This window comes from Pristiophorus japonicus, chromosome 18, assembly GCF_044704955.1.
Source record: "Pristiophorus japonicus isolate sPriJap1 chromosome 18, sPriJap1.hap1, whole genome shotgun sequence".
Lineage (NCBI taxonomy): Eukaryota > Metazoa > Chordata > Chondrichthyes > Pristiophoridae > Pristiophorus > Pristiophorus japonicus.
In genome coordinates, this window is record NC_091994.1 from 51,319,248 (window position 1) to 51,345,440 (window position 26,193).

Below are 26,193 nucleotides of genomic sequence, written 5' to 3' on the forward strand. Positions count from 1 at the left end.
GAAAATGGAGTACGAGAAGAAGCTTGCAGGGAACATTAAGGCGGATTGCAAAAGTTTCGATAGATATGTAAAGAGAAAAAGGTTAGTAAAGACAAACGTAGGTCCCCTGCAGTCAGAATCAGGGGAAGTCATAACGGGGAACAAAGAAATGGCAGACCAATTCAACAAGTACTTTGGTTCGGTATTCACTAAGGAGGACACAAACAACCTTCCGGATATAAAAGGGGTCAGAGGGTCTAGTAAGGAGGAGGAACTGAGGGAAATCCTTATTAGTCGGGAAATTGTGTTGGGGAAATTGATGGGATTGAAGGCCGATAAATCCCCAGGGCCTGATGGACTGCATCCCAGAGTACTTAAGGAGGTGGCCTTGGAAATAGCGGATGCATTGACAGTCATTTTCCAACATTCCATTGACTCTGGATCAGTTCCTATCGAGTGGAGGGTAGCCAATGTAACCCCATTTAAAAAAAAAAGAGGGAGAGAGAAAACAGGGAATTATAGACCGGTCAGCCTGACCTCAGTAGTGGGTAAAATGATGGAATCAATTATTAAGGATGTCATAGCAGCGCATTTGGAAAAAGGTGACACGATAGGTCCAAGTCAGCATGGATTTGTGAAAGGGAAATCATGCTTGACAAATCTTCTGGAATTTTTTGAGGATGTTTCCAGTAAAGTGGACAAGGGAGAACCAGTTGATGTGGTATATTTGGACTTTCAGAAGGCTTTCGACAAGGTCCCACACAAGAGATTAATGTGCAAAGTTAAAGCACATGGGATTGGGGGTAGTGTGCTGACGTGGATTGAGAACTGGTTGTCAGACAGGAAGCAAAGAGTAGGAGTAAATGGGTACTTTTCAGAATGGCAGGCAGTGACTAGTGGGGTACCGCAAGGTTCTGTGCTGGGGCCCCAGCTGTTTACATTGTACATTAATGATTTAGACGAGGGGATTAAATGTAGTATCTCCAAATTTGCGGATGACACTAAGTTGGGTGGCAGTGTGAGCTGCGAGGAGGATGCTATGAGGCTGCAGAGTGACTTGGATAGGTTAGGTGAGTGGGCAAATGCATGGCAGATGAAGTATAATGTGGATAAATGTGAGGTTATCCACTTTGGTGGCAAAAAGAGAGACAGACTATTATCCAAATGGTGACAGATTAGGAAAAGGGGAGGTGCAACGAGACCTGGGTGTCATGGTACATCAGTCATTGAAGGTTGGCATGCAGGTACAGCAGGCGGTTAAGAAAGCAAATGGCATGTTGGCCTTCATAGCGAGGGGATTTGAGTACAGGGGCAGGGAGGTGTTGCTACAGTTGTACAGGGCCTTGGTGAGGCCGCACCTGGAGTATTGTGTACAGTTTTGGTCTCCTAAATTGAGGAAGGACATTCTTGCTATTGAGGGAGTGCAGCGAAGATTCACCAGACTGATTCCTGGGATGGTGGGACTGACCTATCAAGAAAGACTGGATCAACTGGGCTTGTATTCACTGGAGTTCAGAAGAATGAGAGGGGACCTCATAGAAATGTTTAAAATTCTGACGGGTTTAGACAGGTTAGATGCAGGAAGAATGTTCCCAATGTTGGGGAAGTCCAGAACCAGGGGTCACAGTCTAAGGATAAGGGGTAAGCCATTTAGGACCGAGATGAGGAGAAACTTCTTCACCCAGAGAGTGGTGAACCTGTGGAATTCTCTACCACAGAACGTTGTTGAGGCCAATTCACTAAATATATTCAAAAGGGAGTTAGATGAAGTCCTTACTGCTAGGGGGATCAAGGGGTATGGCGAGAAAGCAGGAAGGGGGTACTGAAGTTGCATGTTCAGCCATGAACTCATTGAATGGCGGTGCAGGCTAGAAGGGCTGAATGGCCTGCATCTATTTTCTATGTTTCTATGACACGCAATGTTAAGAAAATTCAGCAGAGTGAATTTGATCGTACAGCCATCTCAGAACTTGCTATCAAATGAAACCTGATCAGTTTCCCGATTTGATGCCTCTCCGGGTTGGTTCAGCATTTTTAACACAACCACTGAATACTGAGCCCAACAGGTCTCGCCTACATTCGCAGTAACTAGGATGCTCATGCATGATCGGCCAAACTCCTCGGTTGCAGAGAGTGAAGCTCCGATCTCCTTACTGTATGGCTCAGTGCCTCATATTTTCTCTCGTGGCCCCAAAATAGATATTTTACTTTTCTTCAAACAAACCAAATTTCTAACACCTGCCTACGTGGCCAACTCTCATTGCAGCAGTTAAACACCGCCAGTGCTGAGTATTCAAGTGATAGATCCGAGGTTCAACAAGAACAATGCCCACGTCACATAACCTCCCAACGTACCATTCACGACCAACGCAACTGCCACTATATCCCATTTTTAGAAGTGCAAATATTTCTCGTTAAAATAAACTGGCCTTGTCTATAAAAGATGTGCAGTATAAAGCCCTCACGGTCAGTGACTTACTGGAAATACAAATTCCTCACGAGATGGAAATTCAAATGACCTGTACTTATGGGACTGTTTATGCTCAAAGTTTGGTATTCATTTTGTTATCTCACTGAGCCCACTTCATATTCCACCAAGCTTGCTATAAAACCAAATCCAACAAGTAGTTTCAGTACCCCTAAGAGATCTACTCAATTACGCATCTGCTGGAAACACAGTGGTCTACACTGTCTGAATAAAGAAATGTATTGTTACACCTTAATGCTGAGTTTCACGTCATTAAAATTTCAAACTAACCACACTTACCAGACATTGTATTTTAAATCCCAAACATTTTTCCACAACTGCTTGTGTTCTTCAAACTGAGCACACATTACCATTCTGCCATTTTGGTAAATACGATTTATGAAAGTATTAAGTACAATGTCAGTTACTGAAAGGTACAAATGACTAAAGCATCCTCTTCAGTATTCAGACTCTCTACCAACACACCACTGTCGATCAACTGACCTCATTCAGTTTTGGGCAGTTTACTTAAATCAGATTGATTCATTTGACTTCCTTGAACACTTTTAGACCTGATCAATAGCAATGCAGACTTATTACAGTTCTTTAAAATCCATAATGCCTAACCTCGTTACCTCAGCACTCTGTGAATTGCGTTGGAAATCTGCCACTTGCTTTTTTAGCCTCATCTAAAAGATTAACAGAATGTAAGACTAGGGAACAATTACAACAGAAGGAATTAAGATTTTGATGGAAGGAAACATAGAATATTTATGTTCAAAGGATTGGGAATATAAAAACGTACTAATCAATTTAAACACAGATACACAAATGCATAGTTCATCAGAGTTTGTTTCTTCACTATATTACTCAGTAATATTTTAAGCCGTTTTTAAATTGAATATTTAGTTCTAAAAATAATTTCTCTTCTATTTCCTAATAATCTTAAATATTCTATTATCTGCCTATAACTTGCAGTTAACAGGGATGCTAATTACAACTTGTTATCGTGATGTGAATGAAAAACTTTTGATACTTAAAATAAACCTGAACTACAGATTTTACAGTTCTTGCATTAAATTAATTGATTTTTTAAAAAATGGCAGTGTGGTCGTAAAGCACTGACGTACAAGTTATACAAGCCTTACGCTGGGACCTTCCAAGTCTCAGACAAGCCCGACTCTCTATCTGCCCTGCCACCATCAACGATTTGGTCGCATACACCCCCAGGTGTCTCTGTTCATGTACCCACTTTAGATTTGTACCCTTGAGTTTATATTGCCTCTCCTCGTTCTTAATAAAATGTATCACTTTGCATTTTTCTGCACTAAATTAACCTGCCACGTGTCCGCCCATTTCACCAGACTGTCGATGTCTTTTTGAAGCCTATCTTTATCGTTCTCACTGTTCACTATTCTTGTTTCGTGTCATCTGCAAATTTTGAAATTGCGCCCTGTACACCCAAGTCCAAGTCATTAATATATATCAAAAAAAGCAGTGGTCCTAATATCGACCCTAGGGACCACTGTATACCTTCCTCCAGTCCGAAAAACAACCGTTCACCACTACTCTGTGTTTCCTGTCACTGAGCCAATTCCGTATCCATGCTGCCACTGTCCCTTTTATTCCATGGGCCTCAACTTTTCTGGCAAGTCTATTATGTGGCTCTTTATCAAATGCCTTTTGGAAGTCCATGTACACTACACCAACCGCATTGCCCTCATCAACCCTCTCTGTTACCTCATCAAAAAACTCGATCAAGTTAGTTAAAAACAATTTGCCTTTAAAAAATCCGTGCTGGCTTTCCTTAATTAATCCACACTTGTCCAAGTGACTGTTAATTTCATCCCAGATTATTATTTCCAAAAGCTTCCCCATTACCAAGGTTAAAATGACTGGCCTGTAGTTGCTGGGTTTATCCTTACACCCTTTTTGGAACAAGGGTATAACATTTGCAATTCTCCAGTCCTCTGGCATTAGCCCCGCGTCTAAGAAGGATTGGAAGATTATGACCAGTACCTCTGCAATTTCCACCTTTACTTCCCTCAGCATCCTAGGATGCATCCCATCCGGTCCTGGTGACTTATCTATTTTTAAGTACAGCCAGCCTTTCTAGTACCTCTTGATAAATTTTTAATCCCATTCAATGGGCCCAAGTTTCCACAGGATAAAAAACGGGCGCCCCTCCGAGCTGGGCGCCAGTTTTTTGCGCCTAAAACGGCGCCAGAAAAAAAACGCGCTATTCTCGAGCGCTTTGCAGCTCCTTGTCTGTTTGGCGCGGCGCCCAGGGGGGCGGAGCCTACACTCGCGCCGATTTTGTAAGTGGGAGGGGGCGGGTACTATTTAAATTAGTTTTTTTCCTGCCGGCAACGCTGCGCATGCGCGTTGGAGCGTTCGCGCATGCTCAGTGTGAAAAAAAACATTGGCACTCGGCCATTTTTGTAGTTCTTTGTAGCTGTTTAATTTTTGAACATTTTTTAATAAAAGCAGATTGCCATCAGCACATCAGCGCTGAGGCTACCCTTCTCACTGTCTCCTTCCCCTCCCCACCCTCCACGGCAACAAACGGCTGTCTCCTTCCCCTCCCTCCCCTCCGCGGCAACAAACGGCTGTCTCCTTCCCCTCCCTCCCCTCCACAACAACAAACCGCTTTCTCCTCCGCCCCCCCCCCCCAGCGGCACGAACGGCTTTCTCCCCCCACCCCCGCTCAGCGGCACGAACGGCTGCAGAATTCTCCCTGGCTGAAGCACTTTCACACAGGTAGGAAGATGGTTTATTTAATCTTTTCTTTGCTTATAAATGTTTATTCAGGTTGGATTTATTTGTATAATATTTGTAGAAGTATAAATAAGGATTGATTGTAGAATTTAATGACTTCCCTTCCCCCCCACCTCGTTCTGGACGCCTAATTTGTAACCTGCGCCTGATTTTTTAATGTGTAGAACAGGTTTTTTCAGTTCTACAAAAATCTTCACTTGCTCCATTCTACTTTAGTTTGGAGTATGTTTTCACTGTGGAAACTTTGAAATCAGGCGTCAGTGACCGGACACGCCCCCTTTTGAAGAAAAAATTCTGTTCCAAAGTAGAACTGTTCTACCTGACGAGAACTGCAGAAAAAAAAATGTGGAGAATTGCGATTTCTAAGATAGTCCGTTCTCCACCAGTTGCTCCTAAAAATCAGGCGCAAATCATGGGAAATTTGGGCCCAGAATCTCAACTACCTCCTCTTTCACTATGACTTTGGCAATATCTTCTTCCTTGGTCAAGACAGATGCAAAGTACTCATTCAGTGCCTCAGCCACGCCCTCTGCCTCCATGCACAGGTCTCCATTTTGGTCCCTAATCAGCCCCACCCCTCCTCTTACTACCCGTTTACTATTTATATGCCCTTTGACGACTTTTGGATTACCTTTTATGATAGCTGCCAATCTATTCTCATACGCTCTCTTTGTCCCTCTTATTTCCTTTTTCACTTCCCCTCTGAACTTTCTATATTCAGCATGGTTCTCATTTGTATTCTCCAGTCTATCATACGCATTCCTTTTCTTCTTCATCTTACTCTCTATTTCTTTCATCATCCAGAGAGCTCTGACTTTGGTTGCCCTACCTTTCCCCCACATGGGAATGTACCTTGACTGTACCTGAATCATCTCTTCTTTAAAGGCAGCCCATTGTTTGATTACAGTTTTGCCTGCCAATCTTTGATTCCAATTTACCCAGGCCAGATCCATTCTCAACCCACTGAAATTGGCCGTCCTCCAATTAAGTATTTTTATTCTAGATTGCTCCCTGTCCTTTTCCATAGCTAATCTAAACCTTATGATACTATGATCACTGTTCCCTAAATGTTCCCCTACTGACACTTGTTCCACTTGACCCACCTCATCCCCCAGAACCAGATCCAGCAATGCCTCCTCCCTCGTTGGGCCGGAAACATACTGATCAAGAAAGTTCTCCTGAACACACTTCACAAATTCTTCCCTTTACACTATCACTATCCCAGTCTATATTAGGATAGTTGAAGTCCCCATTATCACTACTGTATAGTTCTTGCACCTCTCTGTAATTTCCCTGCAAATTTGCTCCTCTATATCCTTCCCACTAGTTGGTGGCCTGTAGAATACACCTAGTAGTGAGTGTAATTGCACCTCTATTGTTTCTAAACTCAAACCAAATAGAATCTGTCCTTGACCACTCCAGGACATCCTCTCCAGCACTGTAATACTCTCCTTAATCAATATTATTACCACACCTTCTTTCTTTCCTTCCCGTCTTTCCTGAACACCTTGGACTCGAGTTTGGCCGACTCACTGCCGGCTGCCGCCGGGTTTTCTCGGTGGTCCGGGCGGTCCTCCGCTCCAGCAGAAGAGACCACCGCATGGAGGCAGGTTTTACCTGAACGGTAAGTATGACGACCTGCACAAAAAGGTTAGTGCACTTAAGAACATAAGAAATAGGAGCAGGAGTAGGTCACCTGGCCCCCCGAGCCTGCTCCGCCATTTAATAACATGGCTGATCTGATCATGGACTTAGCTCCACTTCCCTGCCCACTCCCCATAACCTTTTATTCCCTTAAAGCTCAAAAAGTTGTCTATCTCTGCCTTAAATATATTCAATGACCCAGCCTCCACAGCTCTCTGGGGCAGAGAATTCCATAGATTTACAACCCTCAGAGAAGAAATTCCTCCTCATCTCAGTTTTAAATGTGCGGCCCCTTATTCTGAGACTATGTCGCCTAATTTTAGTTTCCCACATGAGTGGAAATATCCTCTCTGCATCCACCTGTCGAGTCCCCTCATTATCTTATAAGTTTCAGTAAGATCACCTCTCATTCTTTTGAACTTCAATGTGTATAGGTCCAAACTACTCAACCTATTTTCATAAGTCATGCCCCTCATCTCCGGAATCAACCTAGTGAACCTTCTCTGAACAGCCTCCAATGCAAGTATATCGTTCCTTAAATACGGAGATCAAAATTGCATGCAATACTCTAGGTGCGGCCTCACCAATACCCTGTACAGTTGTAGCAGGACTTCTCTTCTTTTATACTCTATCCCCCTGGCAATAAAGGCCAACATTCCATTTGCCTTCCTGATTACTTGCTCTGTACTGCAGCACTTTGCAATTTTTCTCAATTTAAATTATAATTTGCTTTTCTATTTTTTCTGCCAAAGTGGATAACCTCACATTTTCCCACATTATACTCCATCTGTCAAATTTTTGACCACTCACTTAGCCTATCTATATCCCTTTGCAGATTTTTTGTGTCCTCCTCACAGTCTGCTTTCCCACCCATCTTTGTATCATCAGCAAACTTGGCTACATTACACTCGGTCCCTTCATCCAAGTCATTAATATAGATTGTAAATAGTTGAGGCCCCAGCACCGATCCCTGCGGCACCCCACTAGTCACTGTTCGCCAACCGGAAAATGACCCACTTATCCCAACTCTCTGTTTTCTGTTAGTTAGCCAATCCTCTATCCATGCTAATATATTACCCCCAACCCCGTGAACTTTTATCTCGTGCAGTAACCTCTTATGTGGCACCTTATCGAATGCCTTCTGGAAATCCAAATATACTACCTTCACTGGTACCCCCTTATCCACTCTGCTTGTTACATCCTCAAAGAACTCCAGCAAATTTGTCAAACAAGATTTCCCTTTCATAAAACCATGCTGACTCTTCTTGGTTGAATCATGCTTTTCCAAATGTCCCACTTCTGCTTCCTGCATTTTCCCAATGACAGATGTTAGGCTAACTGGTCTATAGTTTACTGCTTTCTGTCTGCCTCTTTTTTAAAATAGGGGTGTTACATTTGCGGTTTTCCAATCCGCTGGGACCGCCCCAGAATCCAGGGAATTTTGGTAAATTACAACCAATGCATCCACTATCTCCGCAGCCACTTCTTTTAAGACCCTAGGATGCAAGCCATCAGGTTCACAGGACTTGTCCGCCTTTAGTCCCATTATTTTACCAAGTACTATTTCATTAGTGATAGTGATTGTATTAAGTTCCTCCCTGCCTATAGCCCCTTGATTATCCATTATTGGGATGTTTTTATTGTCTTCTACTGTGAAGACTGATACAAAATATTTGTTCAATGTCTCTGCCATTTCCCGTTTCTCCATTAATAATTCTCCAGTCTCATCCTCTAGTTGACCAACATTTACTTTAGCCACTCTTTTCCTTTTTATGTACCTGTAGAAACTATTATCTGCTTTTATATTTCATTTCTTTTGCAGGGATTCAGGTGGATGGGGTCCTCTGAAGGATTTCTGGTGTTTTTTTTTTTTTAAATTGTTGTGAAAATGTTTTATTTTATCCATTTCCCCTCCCTGGGCCCGACTCCATCCTCGGCGGTACTTTGCCGAGGGTCGCATTTGTCGCCCAAAATCGACATGCAAGGCCCATTTTTGCTGCCGGGCGGTTTGCCCCACATTTTTTCACCAAACTTTCACCCAAAGTACCGTCAGGATCTGACTGGTCCTTTGGACGGTACTTGGGTGGAACTTAGATTTCACCAAACTCGGGCCCTATATACCCAGGAATACTTAGTTCCCAATCCTGCCCTTTTCTGAGCCAGGTCTCAGTTATCACCACATCAGCACATTTCCATGTGACTATTTGCGCCTGCAGCTCACCAACCTTATTTACCACGCTTCGTGCATTTACACACACACACACTGTAAACCTATCTTAGACCTCCTTGCATTCTCTCTTAGTCTGATCCCACCTAATACTGTCCTATTTCTTACTCTAGTGCAATCTGTCCCTCCTAATCCTTTGTGCTTGTGTTTGGAAGAAGAGAATGGTGTGAGAGGGAGCCTAATGGGATGGAGTGGTGCAAATAGAGAATGGTGAGAATTAGACACAAGCCAGAGTGACGGCTGACTTTCACAGCCAGTAATAACACCACTTCATACCTTGAAACATCTTAACCTCGGTGTTCAAAAACTTGTCTACTCGCATGTCTTACGCACCTTAGAATTCATTCTTTTTTCTGGCTTCTAAGCAATTTTGATTCTGTATTGAGAGATTCACAAGCCTGAAACTTGTTTAATTGTAGGCATTTTCACCAAACACACCTCTGGGAATTTCAATCCCCATCCTGCACATTGCTGGATCTGATTTTCTGTCAATGTATTCAAAGCTTGACAGGGAGCACATTTATATTTGTTCCGCCTTTTTTGCTCGTGCATGCTCTGTTTAGAAACAAAATGCTGGGAGTACACAGCAGGCCCATCAGCAGGAGTTAAACGACAGAGTTAATGCTTCAGGGGTGTACCACTTTGTAAGAAATGAAAGCTGGGAGATAAGTGAGCCCTTTAGCTGAACTACAAGGAGGGAGTGGGGTAGGAAGTGAATGTGTATCAGAGGCTCGATTGGCACCTGGGGAAAGGATGGCTAGTGAGCATTCTGCTGGGTGGTGCATAGCCAGGGTGTTAAACCTTGGTTTTGTTGGGCGTGCGGCCCATTCACAATTTCGCACATTTACATTAAAAAAGCCGGTGCTGCCCTGCATCGAACTAGCAGGGCGATGCGCGGCCACTTATGGGGAACATTGGTGTTGACCCGTTTTGGATGCAGTTCCTGTTTCCCCTCATTTTTCTTCCCAAGCCCTCGCACTGCTTCACAGAGCAACTCTTTTTCATTCCCTATTTCTCCTTTATGCCTCTTCATTCCTCCCCTAGATGATCTGCATTCATCAGCCGCCAATTTTCACCCCATTCCAGCTTTTCCAAGATGTCCTAACCGTTATCGTTCTTCCCCACCCCCTTCCCAGCTTTTAGTTTTGTTCAGTTTCATTGAAAGGCTGACTTACCTTCCAGTCTCGCTACTAATAAGAACATAAGAAATGGGAGCAGGAGTAGGCCGTTTGGCCCCTCGAGTTTGCCCCACCATTCAATAAGATCATGGCTGATCTGATCATGGGTTCAGTTCCACTTCTCTGCCTGCTCCCCATAACCCTCGACTCCCTTATCATTCAAAATGAAAGGTCTCTGCCTGACATGTTAATCTATCTTTCCTCTTTCCAAATGCTGATGGATCTGCTCGTATTTCCAGTGTTTCCCATTTTTATTTCAGATTTCCAGCATTTGCAGTTATTTATATGACTTTCCAAGTGTATGTTCCCCTGGTTATTTTACCATGCTTTCTCCCTTCAGCAGTCAGTCTGAGAAACTTCTTCCATTTTCAAGCTCCACTTTACCTTTCATATACTTCTGACAATCTTTATTGAATCGCTCCCTCTCCATCTGGTATTTCTCTCCCACGCTTCCCTCCCCGCTCCCAAAATCTTGAAAGCTCAAAGGGGTTTCCCTTCTAATCAAATGTAGCGCCACAAAATCAAAATGGTATGATCCCCGCTTGTTGCCATGTCATTTGGCTATCTAATGTTACTTGAATTCAGGAGGAGACAGGGAGTGGTTGGGATCTCATTTGAACACTGCCTGGCTTGGAATGCCCCACAATAATCATCACCCAGTTATTTCTGTAGAAGATTGTAACTGAATTGGTAAGCTTTAACAGCTGAAAGTCCACCGTGACCTCGGCCTTTCAAAGGACCCTTGCAAATGGAATATGATTAAAACCAACACAAAACCCCTTCAGCTTTAGCCACTTCCGACACGTCTATAGACAGATCATTGAAGAGCGATCAGTCCCCGGCACACTGAACCGTTTCACCAGCCAAAGGCCAATATTCACCTGACTGACATTGCTCAGCTCCACTGTCCCACCCAAATTCATATTTCACAGCAAAGTAATGCTGCAGTCTTAACTGCCAGCTGACATGAAAAGGCCGTTTAACTCTGATACAGTGAGCAAGTAATTCATAGGCAGTCCCTCGGGATCGAGGAAGACTTGCTTCCACTCTTAGCACGAGTTCTTAGGTGGCTGTACAGTCCAATACGAAAACCACATTTTCTGTCACAGGTGGGACAGATAGTGGTTGAGGGAAAGGGTGGGCAGGGAGCCTGGTTTGCCGCAGGCTCCTTCCGCTGTCTGCGCTTGATTTCTGCATGCTCTCGGCGACGATACTCGAGGAACTCAGCGCCCTCCCGAATGCACTTAGGGCGGTCTACGGCCAGGGACTCCCAGGTGTCGGTGGGGATGTCACACTTTATCAGGGAGGCTTTGAGGGTATCCTTGAAACGTTTCCTCTGCCCGCCTTTGGCTCGTTTGCCATGGACAAGTTCCGAGTAGAGCGCTTGTTTTGGGAGTCTCGTGTCTGGCATGCGAACTATGTGACCTGCCCAGCGGAGCTGATCAAGTGTGGTCAGTGCTTCAATGCTGGGGATGTTGGCCTGGATGAGGACGCTAATGTTTGTGCATCTGTCCTCCCAGCAAGTAATGGATAGGCAATGGCAGACATTTAAAGATCACATGGATGAACTTCAACAATTGTACATCCCTGTCTGGCGTAAAAATAAAATGGGAAAGGTGGCTCAACCGTGGCTAACAAGGGAAATTATGGATAGTGTTAAATCCAAGGAAGAGGCATATAAATTGGCCAGAAAAAGTAGCAAACCTGAGGACGGGGAGAAATTTAGAATTCAGAAGAGGAGGACAAAAGGTTTAATTATGAGGGGGAAAATAGAGTATGAGAGTAAGCATGCAGGGAACATAAAAACTGACTGCAAAAGCTTCGATAGGTATGTAAAGAGAAAAAGATTAGTGAAGACAAATGTAGGTCCCTTGCAGTCAGAATCAGTTGAATTTATAATGGGGAACAAAGAAATGGCAGACCAATTGAACAAATACTTTGGTTCTGTCTTCACTAAGGAAGACACAAATAACCTTCTGGAAATACTAGGGGTCCGAGGGTCTAGCGAGAAGGAGGAACTGAAGGAAATCCTTATTAGTCAGGAAATTCTGTTAGGGAAATTGATGGGATTGAAGGCCAAAAAAATTCCCAGGGCCTGATAGTCTGTATCCCAGAGTACTTAAGGAAGTGGCCCTAGAAATAGTGGACGCATTATTGGTGGTCATTTTCCAACATTCTATAGACTCTGGAACAGTTCCTATGGACTGGAGGGTAGCTAATGTAACACCACTTTTTAAAAAAGGAGGGAGAGAAAACAGACCGGTTAGCCTGACATCAGTAGTGGGGAAAATGTTGGAATCAATTATTAAAGATGAAATAGCAGCGCATTTGGAAAGCAGTGACAGGATTGGTCCAAGTTAGCATGGATTTATGAAAGGGAAATCATGCTTGACAAATCTTCGAGAATTTTTTGGGAGGATGTAACTAGTACAATGGACAAGGGAGAACTAGTGGATGTGGTGTATTTTGGACTTTCAAAAGGTTTTTGACAAGGTCCCACACAAGAGATTAGTGTGCAAAATTAAAGCACAAGGTATTGGGGGTAATGTACTGACGTGGATAGAGAACTGGTTGGCAGACAGGAAGCAAAGAGTAAGAACAAACGGTTCTTTTTCAGAATGGCAGCCAGTGACTAGTGGGGTACCATAAGGCTAAGTGCTGGGTCCCCAGCTATTTACAATATACATTAACGATTTGGATGAAGGAATTGAATGTAATATCTCCAAGTTTGCAGATGACACTAAGCTGGGTGGCAGTGTGAGCTGTGAGGAGGATGCTAAGAGGCTGCAGGGTGACTTGGACAGGTTAGGTGAGTGGGCAAACACGTGGCAGATACAGTATAATGTAGATAAATGTGAGGTTATCCACTTTGGTGGCAAAAACAGAGAGGCAGAATATTATCTGAATGGTGACAGATTAGGAAAAGGGGAGGTGCAACGAGACCTGGGTATCATGGTACATCAGTCACTGAAAGTTGGCATGCAGGTACAGCAAGCGGTATAGGCGGCAAATGGCATGTTGGTCTTCATAGAGAGAGGATTTGAGTATAGGAGCAGGGAGGTCTTACTGCAGTTGTGCAGGGCCTTGGTGAGGCCACACCTTGAATATTGTGTACAGTTTGGGTCTCCTAATCTGAGGAAGGATATTCTTGCTATTGAGGGAGTGCAGCGAAAGTTCGCCAGACTGATTCCTGGGATGGCAGGACTGACATATGAAGAAAGACTGGATCGACTAGGCTTATATTCACTGGAATTTACAAGAATGAGAAGGGATCTCATTGAAACATATAAAATTCTGACGGAATTGGACAGGTTAGATGCAGGAAGAATGTTCTCGATGTTGGGGAAGTCCAGAACCAGGGGTCACGGTCTAAGGATAAGGGGTAAGCCATTTAGGACCGAGATGAGGAGAAACTTCTTCACTCAGAGAGTGGTGAACCTGTGGAATTCTCTACCACTGAAAGTTGTGGAGGCCAGTTAGTTAGATATATTCAAAAGGGAGTTAGATGTGGCCCTTACGGCTAAAGGGATCAAGGGGTATGGCGAGAAAGCAGGAATGGGGTACTGAAGTTGCATGATCAGCCATGATCATATTGAATGGTGGTGCAGGCTCGAAGGGCTGAATGGCCGACTCCTGCACCTATTGTAGCGATGTTCCAGAGTTGAAGGCAAGCTTGAGTTAGAAGGTTGTGAGTCCACGTCTCTGCAGCGAATAATCTTGTCCGTCATTTCAGAACAGTATTGAGGGAGTGCTGTGTTGTCACAAGAGCTGCTTTCGGGATGTGGCACTTAAAACGGGGACCCCGCCTGCCCATTCTGGTGGCTTTAAAAGAACCTTTGGCACTATTCAAAGAGAAGCAGCGAGTTTTCCCGGTGTCCGGGCTAACATTTTCCCATTTTAGCAAAGCTTTTGATATAAGGTCCCACATGGCAGACTGGTCACGAAAGTAAAAGCCCATGGGATCCATGGCAAAGTGGCAAGTTGGATCCAAAATTGGCTCAGAGGCAGGAAGCAAAGGGTAATGGTGGATGGGTGTTTTTGTGAATGGAAGGCTGTTTCCATGGGGCTTTCGTAGGGCTCAGTGCTAGGTCCCTTGCTTTTTGTGGTATGTATCAATGACTTGGACTTCAATGTTGCACAAAACATGAGCCTAATGGACTTGGAAGGGAAGTCCAGGGGTGACTTTTCAGTGCAAGTTTGAAAAAGAAAGATCCATCACAAACCCTTTGGAAGTTGTTAACGTTCCCTCACTTCAAGTCTCCACTCGCACTCACAGCTGCACCGCTAATGCAGGCTGCAGGGAAGGCAGAGGCCATTTGGAAGCTCACCGTTTACTCGTAGTGTGGAAAATGCCTGTGCGTGAGTTCTTTTAACGTGGGGTGGCCGTTGCACACCGGCGACCACACGGGTTTAGCAGAGCTAGGTCTTGGTCCAGTGGCAAGGGGGTCAAAGACGACTGGAGACCAGGCACTGCTGCATGGGCCTAGTTGCCTACGGCAGGATGTGAACCGTAAGCTCAACGCTGAGCAGTGCCCTTCGGTGAGGTGGTGAGTGAACCGAGGCCTGGCTGGGAGCAGGCACTGGGATGGTCAGAGGTCCATTTCGTGGAAGGCCGGGTGGGGGCCCGGACGTCGCCGGGGGGGTGGGGTGGGGGCCCATGCGAGAGGACGAGGAGGGAAGGTCGGGCCCAAACCTGTGGTTGGAGCTGGTCGGAGGCTCACCGCCGTTGAGATCGCCGGGGATCGGTTGGAGCAGCCGAGTCGGCCAATGGGGAGCAAGAAGCGAGGGTCCAGTTGGAGGGACTTGGCAGCGGGGAGATCAACCTGGAAGGTAAGTCGAGATTGGGGGATTGGCAGTGGGCCCTTGCAGCACGGGTTTTAGGGTAGGAAAAATACTTTGGGGGTCGAAGTTAGGGCCAGAGGGGGCTTAGACAGTGGTGGTGGTTGGGGGGAGGGGAGAGAGGGTGGTGGTTGAGGGAGAGTGAGGTGAAGGATGGCAGCAGATGGCCAGGGGAAGGTTTGTTCGGGGAGAGCTCCTGAGGGAGCTACTAGCCCATCCGCCATCTTGAAGCTATGGCGTCTACTCATCGGGAAAGCAATGCTGCAGATTAGTCTGGAGAGAACAGCACTGGGTATGGCAACCCACTCAGCCAGAATGTCGTGGCCTGGCCCTGATGCTGAACTTGTGAAGTGGTACAAAAAGGTGAGGCTGGACTAAGTGCAGAATGAAGTGGAGTGAAACCACTGCCTCCAGGGGTCACAATCTCAAGTTATGCAAGGCCAGACCTTGGTTAGATGTCTGGAGGTGGTTCTGTTCTCCAGAGAATAGTAGATTGTGGAACAGGCTGCTGGTTCGTGCAGTGAACACTGATCTGCTGAATTCCATCAAGTGAAAGCTGGGGCGGAGATCGCCGTGGACAAGAGCTAGGCACCGCATAACATTAATCAGGGCTGGTCGTCGCCTGGACTAGGTTCGGTCGCCTGGACCTGGTCTGGGTTTTAAAATCTGGTTTTATCTCCCTGGAGATCACATGGTTTCCGGGTGGGGTGGAGCGTGTACATACTGTGATGCACAAAGCATTGCGGTTGTATGGCATAGGCTGGACGGAGCAGAGGGTCTTTTTAGTTCAGTCATATGCCAACCACCAAATTAGTGAATGCAGCCTCCCTGACTTGGGCTGACAATTCACATCATTGCCATAGTTCCAGGTGTAAATGGGGATGGTTCCCGCTAAAGTGCGCACGCACGTGGCCACGCAGTAATGCGCAAGGTCCCGCGCAGGTCGCTCACCGGCTTTTATACTGTAAACACTGCGTATACGCAAAAATTTAATGGGATCATGCTTTAAAAGATACAGGCATCGCAGAACAAAGCGCAGCTCACAGGGAACATTGTCTGAAAAGGTGACTCTCCAAGGGAGAAAGACTCACTACCCCTACAAGGGAGAAAGCTCCATTAAGAAAATAGCTAGACAAATAGGAGTGCACTTCCGGTTAAAAAGGTTCACACCCTTTAGAAGGATTATGTAAGCCACACAGCTAACTGATTGTACGGCAACTTTGAACAGGACCCCCACAGGTCTAGAAGCAGTTAGTTGCCTGACTAAAATGCCAGGAACACCACACTAATGTAGAATTCTCTCTCCATTTCTGGGGATAGGCTAACAATAAACATTCACTATAAGCCCACTGACACCCACAGCTACCTGGACTACACTTCCTCCCACCCCACTTCCTGTTAGGACTCTATTCCATTCTCCCAGTTTCTCCGTCACGTCTGTTCTGACGATGCCATCTTCCATACCAATGCTTTCAATATGTCTTCCTTTTTGCTCAACTGAGGATCCCCTACTGTGGTCGACGTGTCCGTTCCATTCCCCACACTTCTGCTCTCACCCCTCCCCCTCAGAACCACAACAGGGCCCTCCCTTGTCCTCACCTTTCACCCCACCAGCCTCCACATTCAATGGATCACCCTCTGCCAGGATCCAGCATGATCCCACACTAAACACATCTTTCCCTGCCCTTTCAGCATTCCGAAGGGACCATTCCCTCCGCGACACCCTGGTCCATTCTGCAGCCACCCCCAGCACCCCCTCCTCTTCCCACGGCACCTTCCCGTGCAAGTGCAGGAGATGCAACACCTGCCCTTTTACCTCCTCCCTTCTCACGGTCCAGGGCCCCAAATACTCCTTCCAGGTGAAACAGCGATTTACTTGTACTTCTTGCAATTTAGTATATTGTATTCACTGCTCACGATGTGGTCTCCTCTACATTGGGGAGACCAAACGTAGATTGGGTGACCGCTTTGTGGAACGCTTCCGTAAGCCTGACCCCGAGCTTCCGATCACTTTAATTCCCCACTCCACTCCCACTCTGATCTCTCTGTCCTTGGCCTCCTACATTGTTCCAATGAAACTCAACGCAAGCTCGAGGAACAGCACCTCATCTTTCGATCAGGCACTTTGCAGCCTTCTGGACTCGACATCGAGTTCAACAATTTCAGACCATAACCTCGGCCCATATTGTTCCCCATGGCAGCTGTTGCTGATTCTGCCATTCCCATTTACACCCTATCTAGACTCATCTTTTGTTCCTTTACTTATCCCATTCCCATCTCTTTTTGTGTTGTACTAACATACCTGTTGGCATTTAATCTCTTCTGCCTACCATCCTATCACAGACCTTCCCTTCTGTTCTTTGCTCCCCTCCCACCTTTCCCTGCCCTTACACCTGCTTAAAATCGTTACATCTCTAACTTTTTACACTTCTAACGAAGGGTCACCGACCTGAAACGTTAACCCGGTTTCTCTCTCCATAGATGCTGCCTGACCCGCTGAGTATTTCCAGCATTTGCTGTGTTTATTTCAGATCTCCAGCGTCCGCAGTACTTGGATTTTGTTTTACACGAACGTAGAATTGTATAAAGCTCAAGGTATGAGTCAGAACTTGAGTTCAATTGATTTTATTTGCCTCATCCTGAGAACTAAAGCATTTTACACACATTTCTGAGATGTTCTGTGATAAATTTATTCCAGTCTGACAACACAAAACCCCAGGTGCCCCAAATAATTACATTTAAAATCCAATGCTACTCGCAAAGGCACCCAATAACCAATTGGCAGATTAGGAAATATATCCAACAAAAACCACTTCTCAGTATTATCAGACATGCACAGCCCATCAGTGAAATATCATTGCCCATTACTGTACATAATTTAAATGTCATCTCTAAAAATTGGAAATGATGTTAACAGTACTCGCTTTGAACCGGAGTGAATTCATACCCAAAGGCGTTGAAATTGCAGAACATATTTTCCTTTTCCTCAAATGGGAACTCTGCTTCTCTCATTAGACGTTTGGTGGATTTTCTCGGAGGTATTGAAATGTATTTATTTTCTGGTGCAGCCATCCACTAACCTCAGTCCAAAGCGATAAAAAGCACTCTAGCTTCTGCCAATGCCACTTCTCTCGTTATTTTATTTCTGCGCACAGCGAGATGCTCGTGCTGTATAATGGAATATTTTATTTCAGGCACCCTGCGACAATGTCAAACTCTTCTGGATCAGGAGGGTTTCACATCAACATCATCATAGGCAGTCCCTCGGAGTCGAGGATGACTTGCTTCCACACTCGAAATGAGTTCTCAGGTGACTGAAGAGTCCAAAGCAGGACCTACAGTCTCCGTCACAGGTGGGGCAGATAGTGGCTGAAGGAACAGGTGGATGGGTGCCTGTGTTGACGTGCGCTCCTTTGGAACTGGTGCCCTCCACTCTCCCGTCCTGTGACAGTGGGAACTGGTGCTCTCCACTCTCCCGTCCTGTGACAGTTTGAACTGGTGCTCTCCACTCTCCCGTCCTGTGACAGTTGGAACTGCTGCTCTCCACTCTCTGTCCTGTGACAGTGGGAACTGCTGCTCTCCACTCTCTGTCCTGTGACACTTGGAACTGGTGCTCTCCACTCTCTGTCCTGTGACAGTTGGAACTGGTGCTCTCCACTCTCTCTCCTGTGACAGTGGGAACTGCTGCTCTCCACTCTCTGTCCTGTGACACTTGGAACTGGTGCTCTCCACTCTCCCGTCCTTCGACAGTTGGAACTGGTGCTCTCCACTCTCTCTCCTGTGACAATTGGAACTGGTGCTCTCCACTCTCTGTCCTGTGACAGTGGGAACTGCTGCTCTCCACTCTCTGTCCTGTGACACTTGGAACTGGTGCTCTCCACTCTCTGTCCTGTGACAGTTGGAACTGGTGCTCTCCACTCTCTCTCCTGTGACAGTGGGAACTGGTGCTCTCCACTCTCCCGTCCTGTGACAGTGGGAACTGGTGCTCTCCACTCTCCCGTCCTGTGACAGTTGGAACTGGTGCTCTCCACTCTCTGTCCTGTGACAGTTGGAACTGGTGCTCTCCACTCTCTGTCCTGTGACACTTGGAACTGGTGCTCTCCACTCTCTGTCCTGTGACAGTTGGAACTGGTGCTCTCCACTCTCTCTCCTGTGACAGTGGGAACTGGTGCTCTCCACTCTCTGTCCTGTGACAGTTGGAACTGGTGCTCTCCACTCTCTCTCCTGTGACACTTGGAACTGGTGCTCTCCACTCTCTGTCCTGTGACAGTGGGAACTGGTGCTCTCCACTCTCTGTCCTGTGACAGTTGGAACTGGTGCTCTCCACTCTCCCGTCCTGTGACAGTTTGAACTGGTGCTCTCCACTCTCTGTCCTGTGACAATTGGAACTGGTGCTCTCCATTCTCTCTCCTGTGACAGTGGGAACTGGTGCTCTCCACTCTCTGTCCTGTGACAGTTGGAACTGGTGCTCTCCACTCTCTGTCCTGTGACAGTTGGAACTGGTGCTCTCCACTCTCCCGTCCTGTGACAGTTGGAACTGGTGCTCTCCACTCTCTCTCCTGTGACAATTGGAACTGGTGCTCTCCACTCTCTCTCCTGTGACAATTGGAACTGGTGCTCTCCATTCTCTCTCCTGTGACAGTTGGAACTGGTGCTCTCCACTCTCTGTCCTGTGACAGTTGGAACTGGTGCTCTCCACTCTCTGTCCTGTGACAGTTGGAACTGGTGCTCTCCACTCTCCCGTCCTTCGACAGTTGGAACTGGTGCTCTCCACTCTCTGTCCTGTGACAGTGGGAACTGGTGCTCTCCACTCTCTGTCCTGTGACACTTGGAACTGGTGCTCTCCACTCTCTGTCCTGCGACAGTTGGAACTGGTGCTCTCCACTCTCTGTCCTGTGACAGTTGGAACTGGTGCTCTCCACTCTCTCTCCTGTGACAGTGGGAACTGGTGCTCTCCACTCTCTGTCCTGTGACAGTGGGAACTGGTGCTCTCCACTCTCTGTCCTGTGACACTTGGAACTGGTGCTCTCCACTCTCTGTCCTGCGACAGTTGGAACTGGTGCTCTCCACTCTCTGTCCTGTGACACTTGGAACTGGTGCTCTCCACTCTCTGTCCTGTGACACTTGGAACTGGTGCTCTCCACTCTCTGTCCTGCGACAGTTGGAACTGGTGCTCTCCACTCTCCCGTCCTGTGACAGTTGGAACTGGTGCTCCCCACTCTCTGTCCTGTGACAGTTGGAACTGGTGCTCTCCACTCTCTGTCCTGCGACAGTTGGAACTGGTGCTCTCCACTTTCCCGTCCTGTGACAGTTGGAACTGGTGCTCTCCACTCTCCCGTTGGTTTAGGAGGGAGGGCTTTAGTTTCCTGAACAATTGGGACCGCTTCTGGGGAAGGTGGGACCTGTACAAGTCGGACAGGTTACACCTCAATAGAGACAGGACCAATGTTCTCGCGGGTGGTTTTGATAGTACGGTTGGGAGGGCTTTAAACTAGCTTGGCAAGTGGATGGGAACATAGAAACATAGAAAATATGTGCAGGAGTAGGCCATTCGGCCCTTCGAGCCTGCACCGCCATTCAATAAGATCATGGCTGATCATTCCCTCAGTACCCCTTTCCTGCTTTCTCTCCATACCCCTTGATCCCCTTAGCCGTAAAGGCCATATCTAACTCCCTCTTGAATATATCCAATGAACTGGCATCAACAACTCTATGTGGCAGGGAATTCCACAGGTTAACAACTCTGAGTGAAGACGTTTCTCCTCATCTCAGTCCTAAATGGCTTACCACTTACCCTAAGACTATGTCCCCTGGTTCTGGACTTCCCCAACAGCGGGAACATTCTTCCCGCATCTAACCTGTCCAGTCCCATCAAAATCTTATACATTTCTATGTGATCCCCTCTCATCCTTCTAAACTACAGTGAATAAAGGCCCAGTTGATCCAGTCTCTCCTCATATGACAATCCAGCCATCCCTGGAATTAGTCTGGTGAACCTTCGCTGCACTCACTCAATAGCAAGAACGTCCTTCCTCAGATTAGGAGACTAAAACTGAACACAATATTCCAGGTGAGGCCTCACTAAGGCCCTGTACAACTGCAATAAGACCTCCCTGCTCCTATACTCAAATCCCCGAGCTATGAAGGCCAACATACCATTTGCCTTCTTCACCGCTTGCTGTACCTGCATGCCAACCTTCAATGACTGATAGAAACATAGAAACATAGAAAATAGGTGCAGGAGCAGGCCATTCAGCCCTTCTAGCCTGCACCGCCATTCAATGAGTTCATGGCTGAACATGAAACTTCAGTACCCCCTTCCTGCTTTCTCGCCATAACCCTTGATCCCCCGAGTAGTAAGGACTTCATCTAACTCCCTTTTGAATATATTTAGTGAATTGGCCTCAACTACTTTCTGTGGTAGAGAATTCCACAGGTTCACCACTCTCTGGGTGAAGAAGTTTCTCCTCATCTCGGTCCTAAATGGCTTACCCCTTATCCTCAGACTGTGACCCCTGGTTCTGGACTTCCCCAACATTGGGAACATTCTTTCTGCATCTAACCTGTCTAAACCCGTCAGAATTTTAAACGTTTCTATGAGGTCCCCTCTCATTCTTCTGAACTCCAGTGAATACAAGCCCAATTGATCCAATCTTTCTTGATAGGTCAGTCCCGCCATCCCGGGAATCAGTCTGGTGAACCTTCGCTGCACTCCCTCAATAGCAAGAATGTCCTTCCTCAAGTTAGGAGACCAAAACTGTACACAATACTCCAGGTGTGGCCTCACCAAGGCCCTGTACAACTGTAGCAACACCTCCCTGCCCCTGTATTCAAATCCCCTCGCTATGAAGGCCAACATGCCATTTGCTTTCTTAACCGCCTGCTGTACCTGCATGCCAACCTTCAATGACTGATGTACCATGACACCCAGGTCTCGTTGCACCTTCCCTTTTCCTAATCTGTCACCATTCAGATAATAGTCTGTCTCTCTGTTTTTACCACCAAAGTGGATAACCTCACATTTATCCACATTATACTTCATCTGCCATGCATTTGCCCACTCACCTAACCTATCCAAGTCACTCTGCAGCCTAATAGCATCCTCCTCGCAGCTCACACTGCCACCCAACTTAGTATCATCCGCAAATTTGGAGATACTGCATTTAATCCCCTCGTCTAAATCATTAATGTACAATGTAAACAGCTGGGGCCCCAGCACAGAACCTTGCGGCACTCCACTAGTCACTGCCTGCCATTCTGAAAAGTACCCGTTTACTCCTACTCTTTGCTTCCTGTCTGACAACCAGTTCTCAATCCACGTCAGCACACTACCCCCAATCCCATGTGCTTTAACTTTGCACATTAATCTCTTGTGTGGGACCTTGTCGAAAGCCTTCTGAAAGTCCAAATATACCACATCAACTGGTTCTCCTTTGTCCACTTTACTGGAAACATCCTCAAAAAATTCCAGAAGATTTGTCAAGCATGATTTCCCTTTCACAAATCCATGCTGACTTGGACCTATCATGTCACCATTTTCCAGATGCACTGCTATGACATCCTTAATAATTGATTCCATCATTTTACCCACTACTGAGGTCAGGCTGACCGGTCTATAATTCCCTGTTTTCTCTCTCCCTCCTTTTTTAAAAAGTGGGGTTACATTGGCTACCCTCCACTCCATAGGAACTGATCCAGAGTCAATGGAATGTTGGAAAATGACTGTCAATGCATCCGCTATTTCCAAGGCCACCTCCTTAAGTACTCTAGGATGCAGGCCATCAGGCCCTGGGGATTTATCTGCCTTCAATCCCATCAATTTCCCCAACACAATTTCCCGACTAATAAAGATTTCCCTCAGTTCCTCTTCCTTACTAGACCCTCTGACCCCTTTTATATCCGGAAGGTTGTTTGTATCCTCCTTAGTGAATACCGAACCAAAGTACTTGTTCAATTGATCCGCCATTTCTTTGTTCCCCGTTATGACTTCCCCTGATTCTGACTGCAGGGGACCTACGTTTGTCTTCACCAACCTTTTTCTCTTTACATACCTATAGAAACTTTTGCAATCCGCCTTAATGTTCCCTGCAAGCTTCTTCTCGTACTCCATTTTCCCTGTCCTAATCAAACCCTTTGTCCTCCTCTGCTGAGTTCTAAATTTCTCCCAGTCCCCAGGTTCGCTGCTATTTCTGGCCAATTTGTATGCCACTTCCTTGGCTTTAATACTATCCCTGATTTCCCTAGATAGCCACGGTTGAGCCACCTTCCCCTTTTTATTTTTACGCCAGACAGGAATGTACAATTGTTGTACTTCATCCATGCGGTCTCTAAATGTCTGCCATTGCCCATCCACAGTCAACCCCCTAAGTATCATTCGCCAATCTATCCTAGCCAATTCATGCCTCATACCTTCAAAGTTACCCTTCTTTAAGTTCTGGACCATGGTCTCTGAAATTACTGTTTCATTCTCCATCCTAATGCAGAATTCCACCATATTATGGTCACTCTTCCCCAAGGGGCCTCGCACAATGAGATTGCTAATTAATCCTCTCTCATTACACAACACCCAGTCTAAGATGGCCTCCCCCCTAGTTGGTTCCTCAACATATTGGTCTAGAAAACCATCCCTTATGCACTCCAGGAAATCCTCCTCCACCGTATTGCTTCCAGTTTGGCTAGCCCAATCTATGTGCATATTAAAGTCACCCATTATAACTGCTACACCTTTATTGCATGCACCCCTAATTTCCTGTTTGATGCCCTCCCCAACATCCCTATTACTGTTTGGAGGTCTGTACACAACTCCTACTAACGTTTTTTGCCCTTTGGTGTTCTGCAGCTCTACCCATATAGATTCCACATCATCCAAGCTAATGTCTTTCCTAACTATTGCATTAATCTCCTCTTTAACCAGCAATGCTACCCCACCTCCTTTTCCTTTTATTCTATCCTTCCTGAATGTTGAATACCCCTGAATGTTGAGTTCCCAGCCCTGATCATCCTGGAGCCACGTCTCCGTAATCCCAATCACATCATATTTGTTAACATCTATTTGCACAATTAATTCATCCACCTTATTGCGGATACTCCTTGCGTTAAGACACAAAGCCTTCAGGCTTGTTTTATTAACACCCTTTGTCCTTTTAGAATTTTGCTGTACAGTGGCCCTTTTTGTTCTTTGCCTTGGATGAACCATGACACCCAGGTCTCATTGCACCTCCCCTTTTCCTAATCTGCCGCCATTCAGATAATATTCTGCCTTCGTGTTTTTGCCCCCAAAATGGATAACCTCACATTTATCCACATTATACTGCATCTGCCACGCATTTGCCCACTCACCTAACCTGTCCAAGTCAACCTGCAGCCTCTTAGCGTCCCCCTCACAGCTCACACCACCACCCAGTTTAGTGTCATCCGCAAACTTGGAGATATTACACTCAATTACTTCATCCAAATCGTTAATGTATATTGTAAAGAGCTGGGGTCCCAGCACTGAGCTCTGCGGCATTCCACTAGTCACTGCCTGCCATTCTGAAAAGGACCCGTTTATCCCGACTCTCTGCTTCCTGTCTGACAACCAAGAATATCCAACTGTAGATGAAAATGCAGCACCACAGGCTTTATATCCACTAGAATGGAGAAGACTTGACCCCACTGAATTTTCTGGAGTCAAATCTATTTACATATGAAGGTAAAGGAATTGTGTACAGGAGCTGGCTGGGCCACATGGATAGTGTCAGCGAAGTCCTGGACTTTGGGAAATCCTGCCATGCAAAGGAATGCAGTGCTTTCTCCTTCTGCTGTGGGCTGTCCATAGGCAAAGTAACAAAACTGTTTGCCTTGACAAAGAACACAGTCACTTGATTGATGCATCTCTAAACTATAGATTGACTGATTTGCCAATGTTTCTGCAGCAGCTTGGAATGAACTAGAAGCAAAAGTGTTAAGGGCTGTGATGACCTTGATGACAATTGTCTGTTCTGCTCCTTTGGTGGAGATTGGTTGGAGGTCAATTTCTAGCAGATGACACACCCCTGTCACTGCCTCTTGAATGAAGCATAGCCTGAAAAGATTTCCTGTGACATGCCAAGGTAGATGGAACCCAGGAGAGGGCTCTGAGCTAGTTAGAGTGGGTGAGAGCTCAGATGAACAGAACCCCAAGAAAGAATGCAAAAGGCAGGAGGCAACAGAGCAGAGTAGCACTGGGGTAAGTATAAACCACAAGGTGATAGGAAGGGACAATATGTATGAATATAAAGGGGCTGCAGGAGGGGTCAAAACTAAAAATCATGGTTTAAAAACTAGCATTAAAACACTCTACCGAAACGCACGCAACATTCGAAATAAAGTAAATGAGTTGACGGCACAAATCATTACAAATGGGTATGATTTGATGGCCATTACAGAAACGTGGTTGCAGGGTAGCCAAGACTAGGAATTAAACATACAGGGGTATCTGACAATTCGGAAAGATAGACAAGAAGGGAAAGGAGGTGGGGTAGCTCTGTTAATAAAGGATGATATCAGGGCAGTTGTGAGAGACGATATTGGCATTAATGAAAAAAATGTTGAATCATTGTGGGTGGAGATTAGAGATAGTATGGGGAAATAAAATCACTGGTGGGCGTAGTTTATAGGCCCCCAAAAAATAACTTCACGGTGGGGCGGACAATAATCAAGGGAATAATGGAGGCATGTGAAAAAGGAACGGTAGTAATCATGGGGGATTTTAACCTACATATCGATTGGTCAAATCAAATCGCATGGGGTAGCCTTGAGGAGGAATTCATAGAATGCATACAGGATTGTTTCTTAGAACAGTATGTTACAGAACCTACAAGGGAGCAAGCTATCTTAGATCTGGTCCTGTGTAATGAGACAGGAATAATAAACGATCTCCTAGTAAAAGATCCTCTCGGAATGAGTGATCACAGTATTTGTAATACAGATTGAGGGTGAGGAAGTAATGTCTCAAACGAGCATACTATGCTTAAACAAAGGGGACTACAGTGGGATGAGGGCAGAGTTGGCTAAAGTAGACTGGGAACACAGACTAAACGGTGGCACAATTGAGGAACAGT

The 26,193-nt window shown here is 46.0% G+C and overlaps 1 protein-coding gene across 2 annotated transcripts in view; it reads right to left on the reverse strand.

Moving 5' to 3' along the window:
* sirt6 (sirtuin 6) overlaps positions 1-26,193 on the reverse strand; it is a 139,040-nt gene that overhangs the window by 87,750 nt on the left and 25,097 nt on the right. Inside the window, exon 2 of one of the 2 annotated variants that reach the window (XM_070859997.1) lies at positions 6,699-6,862. The exons of the other annotated variant lie outside the window; for it this stretch is intronic. Coding sequence (XP_070716098.1) covers positions 6,699-6,826 — 128 coding nt within the window. The 5' untranslated portion in view covers positions 6,827-6,862. The remainder of the gene's footprint in view (positions 1-6,698; positions 6,863-26,193) is intronic. 2 annotated transcript variants of the gene reach the window in all.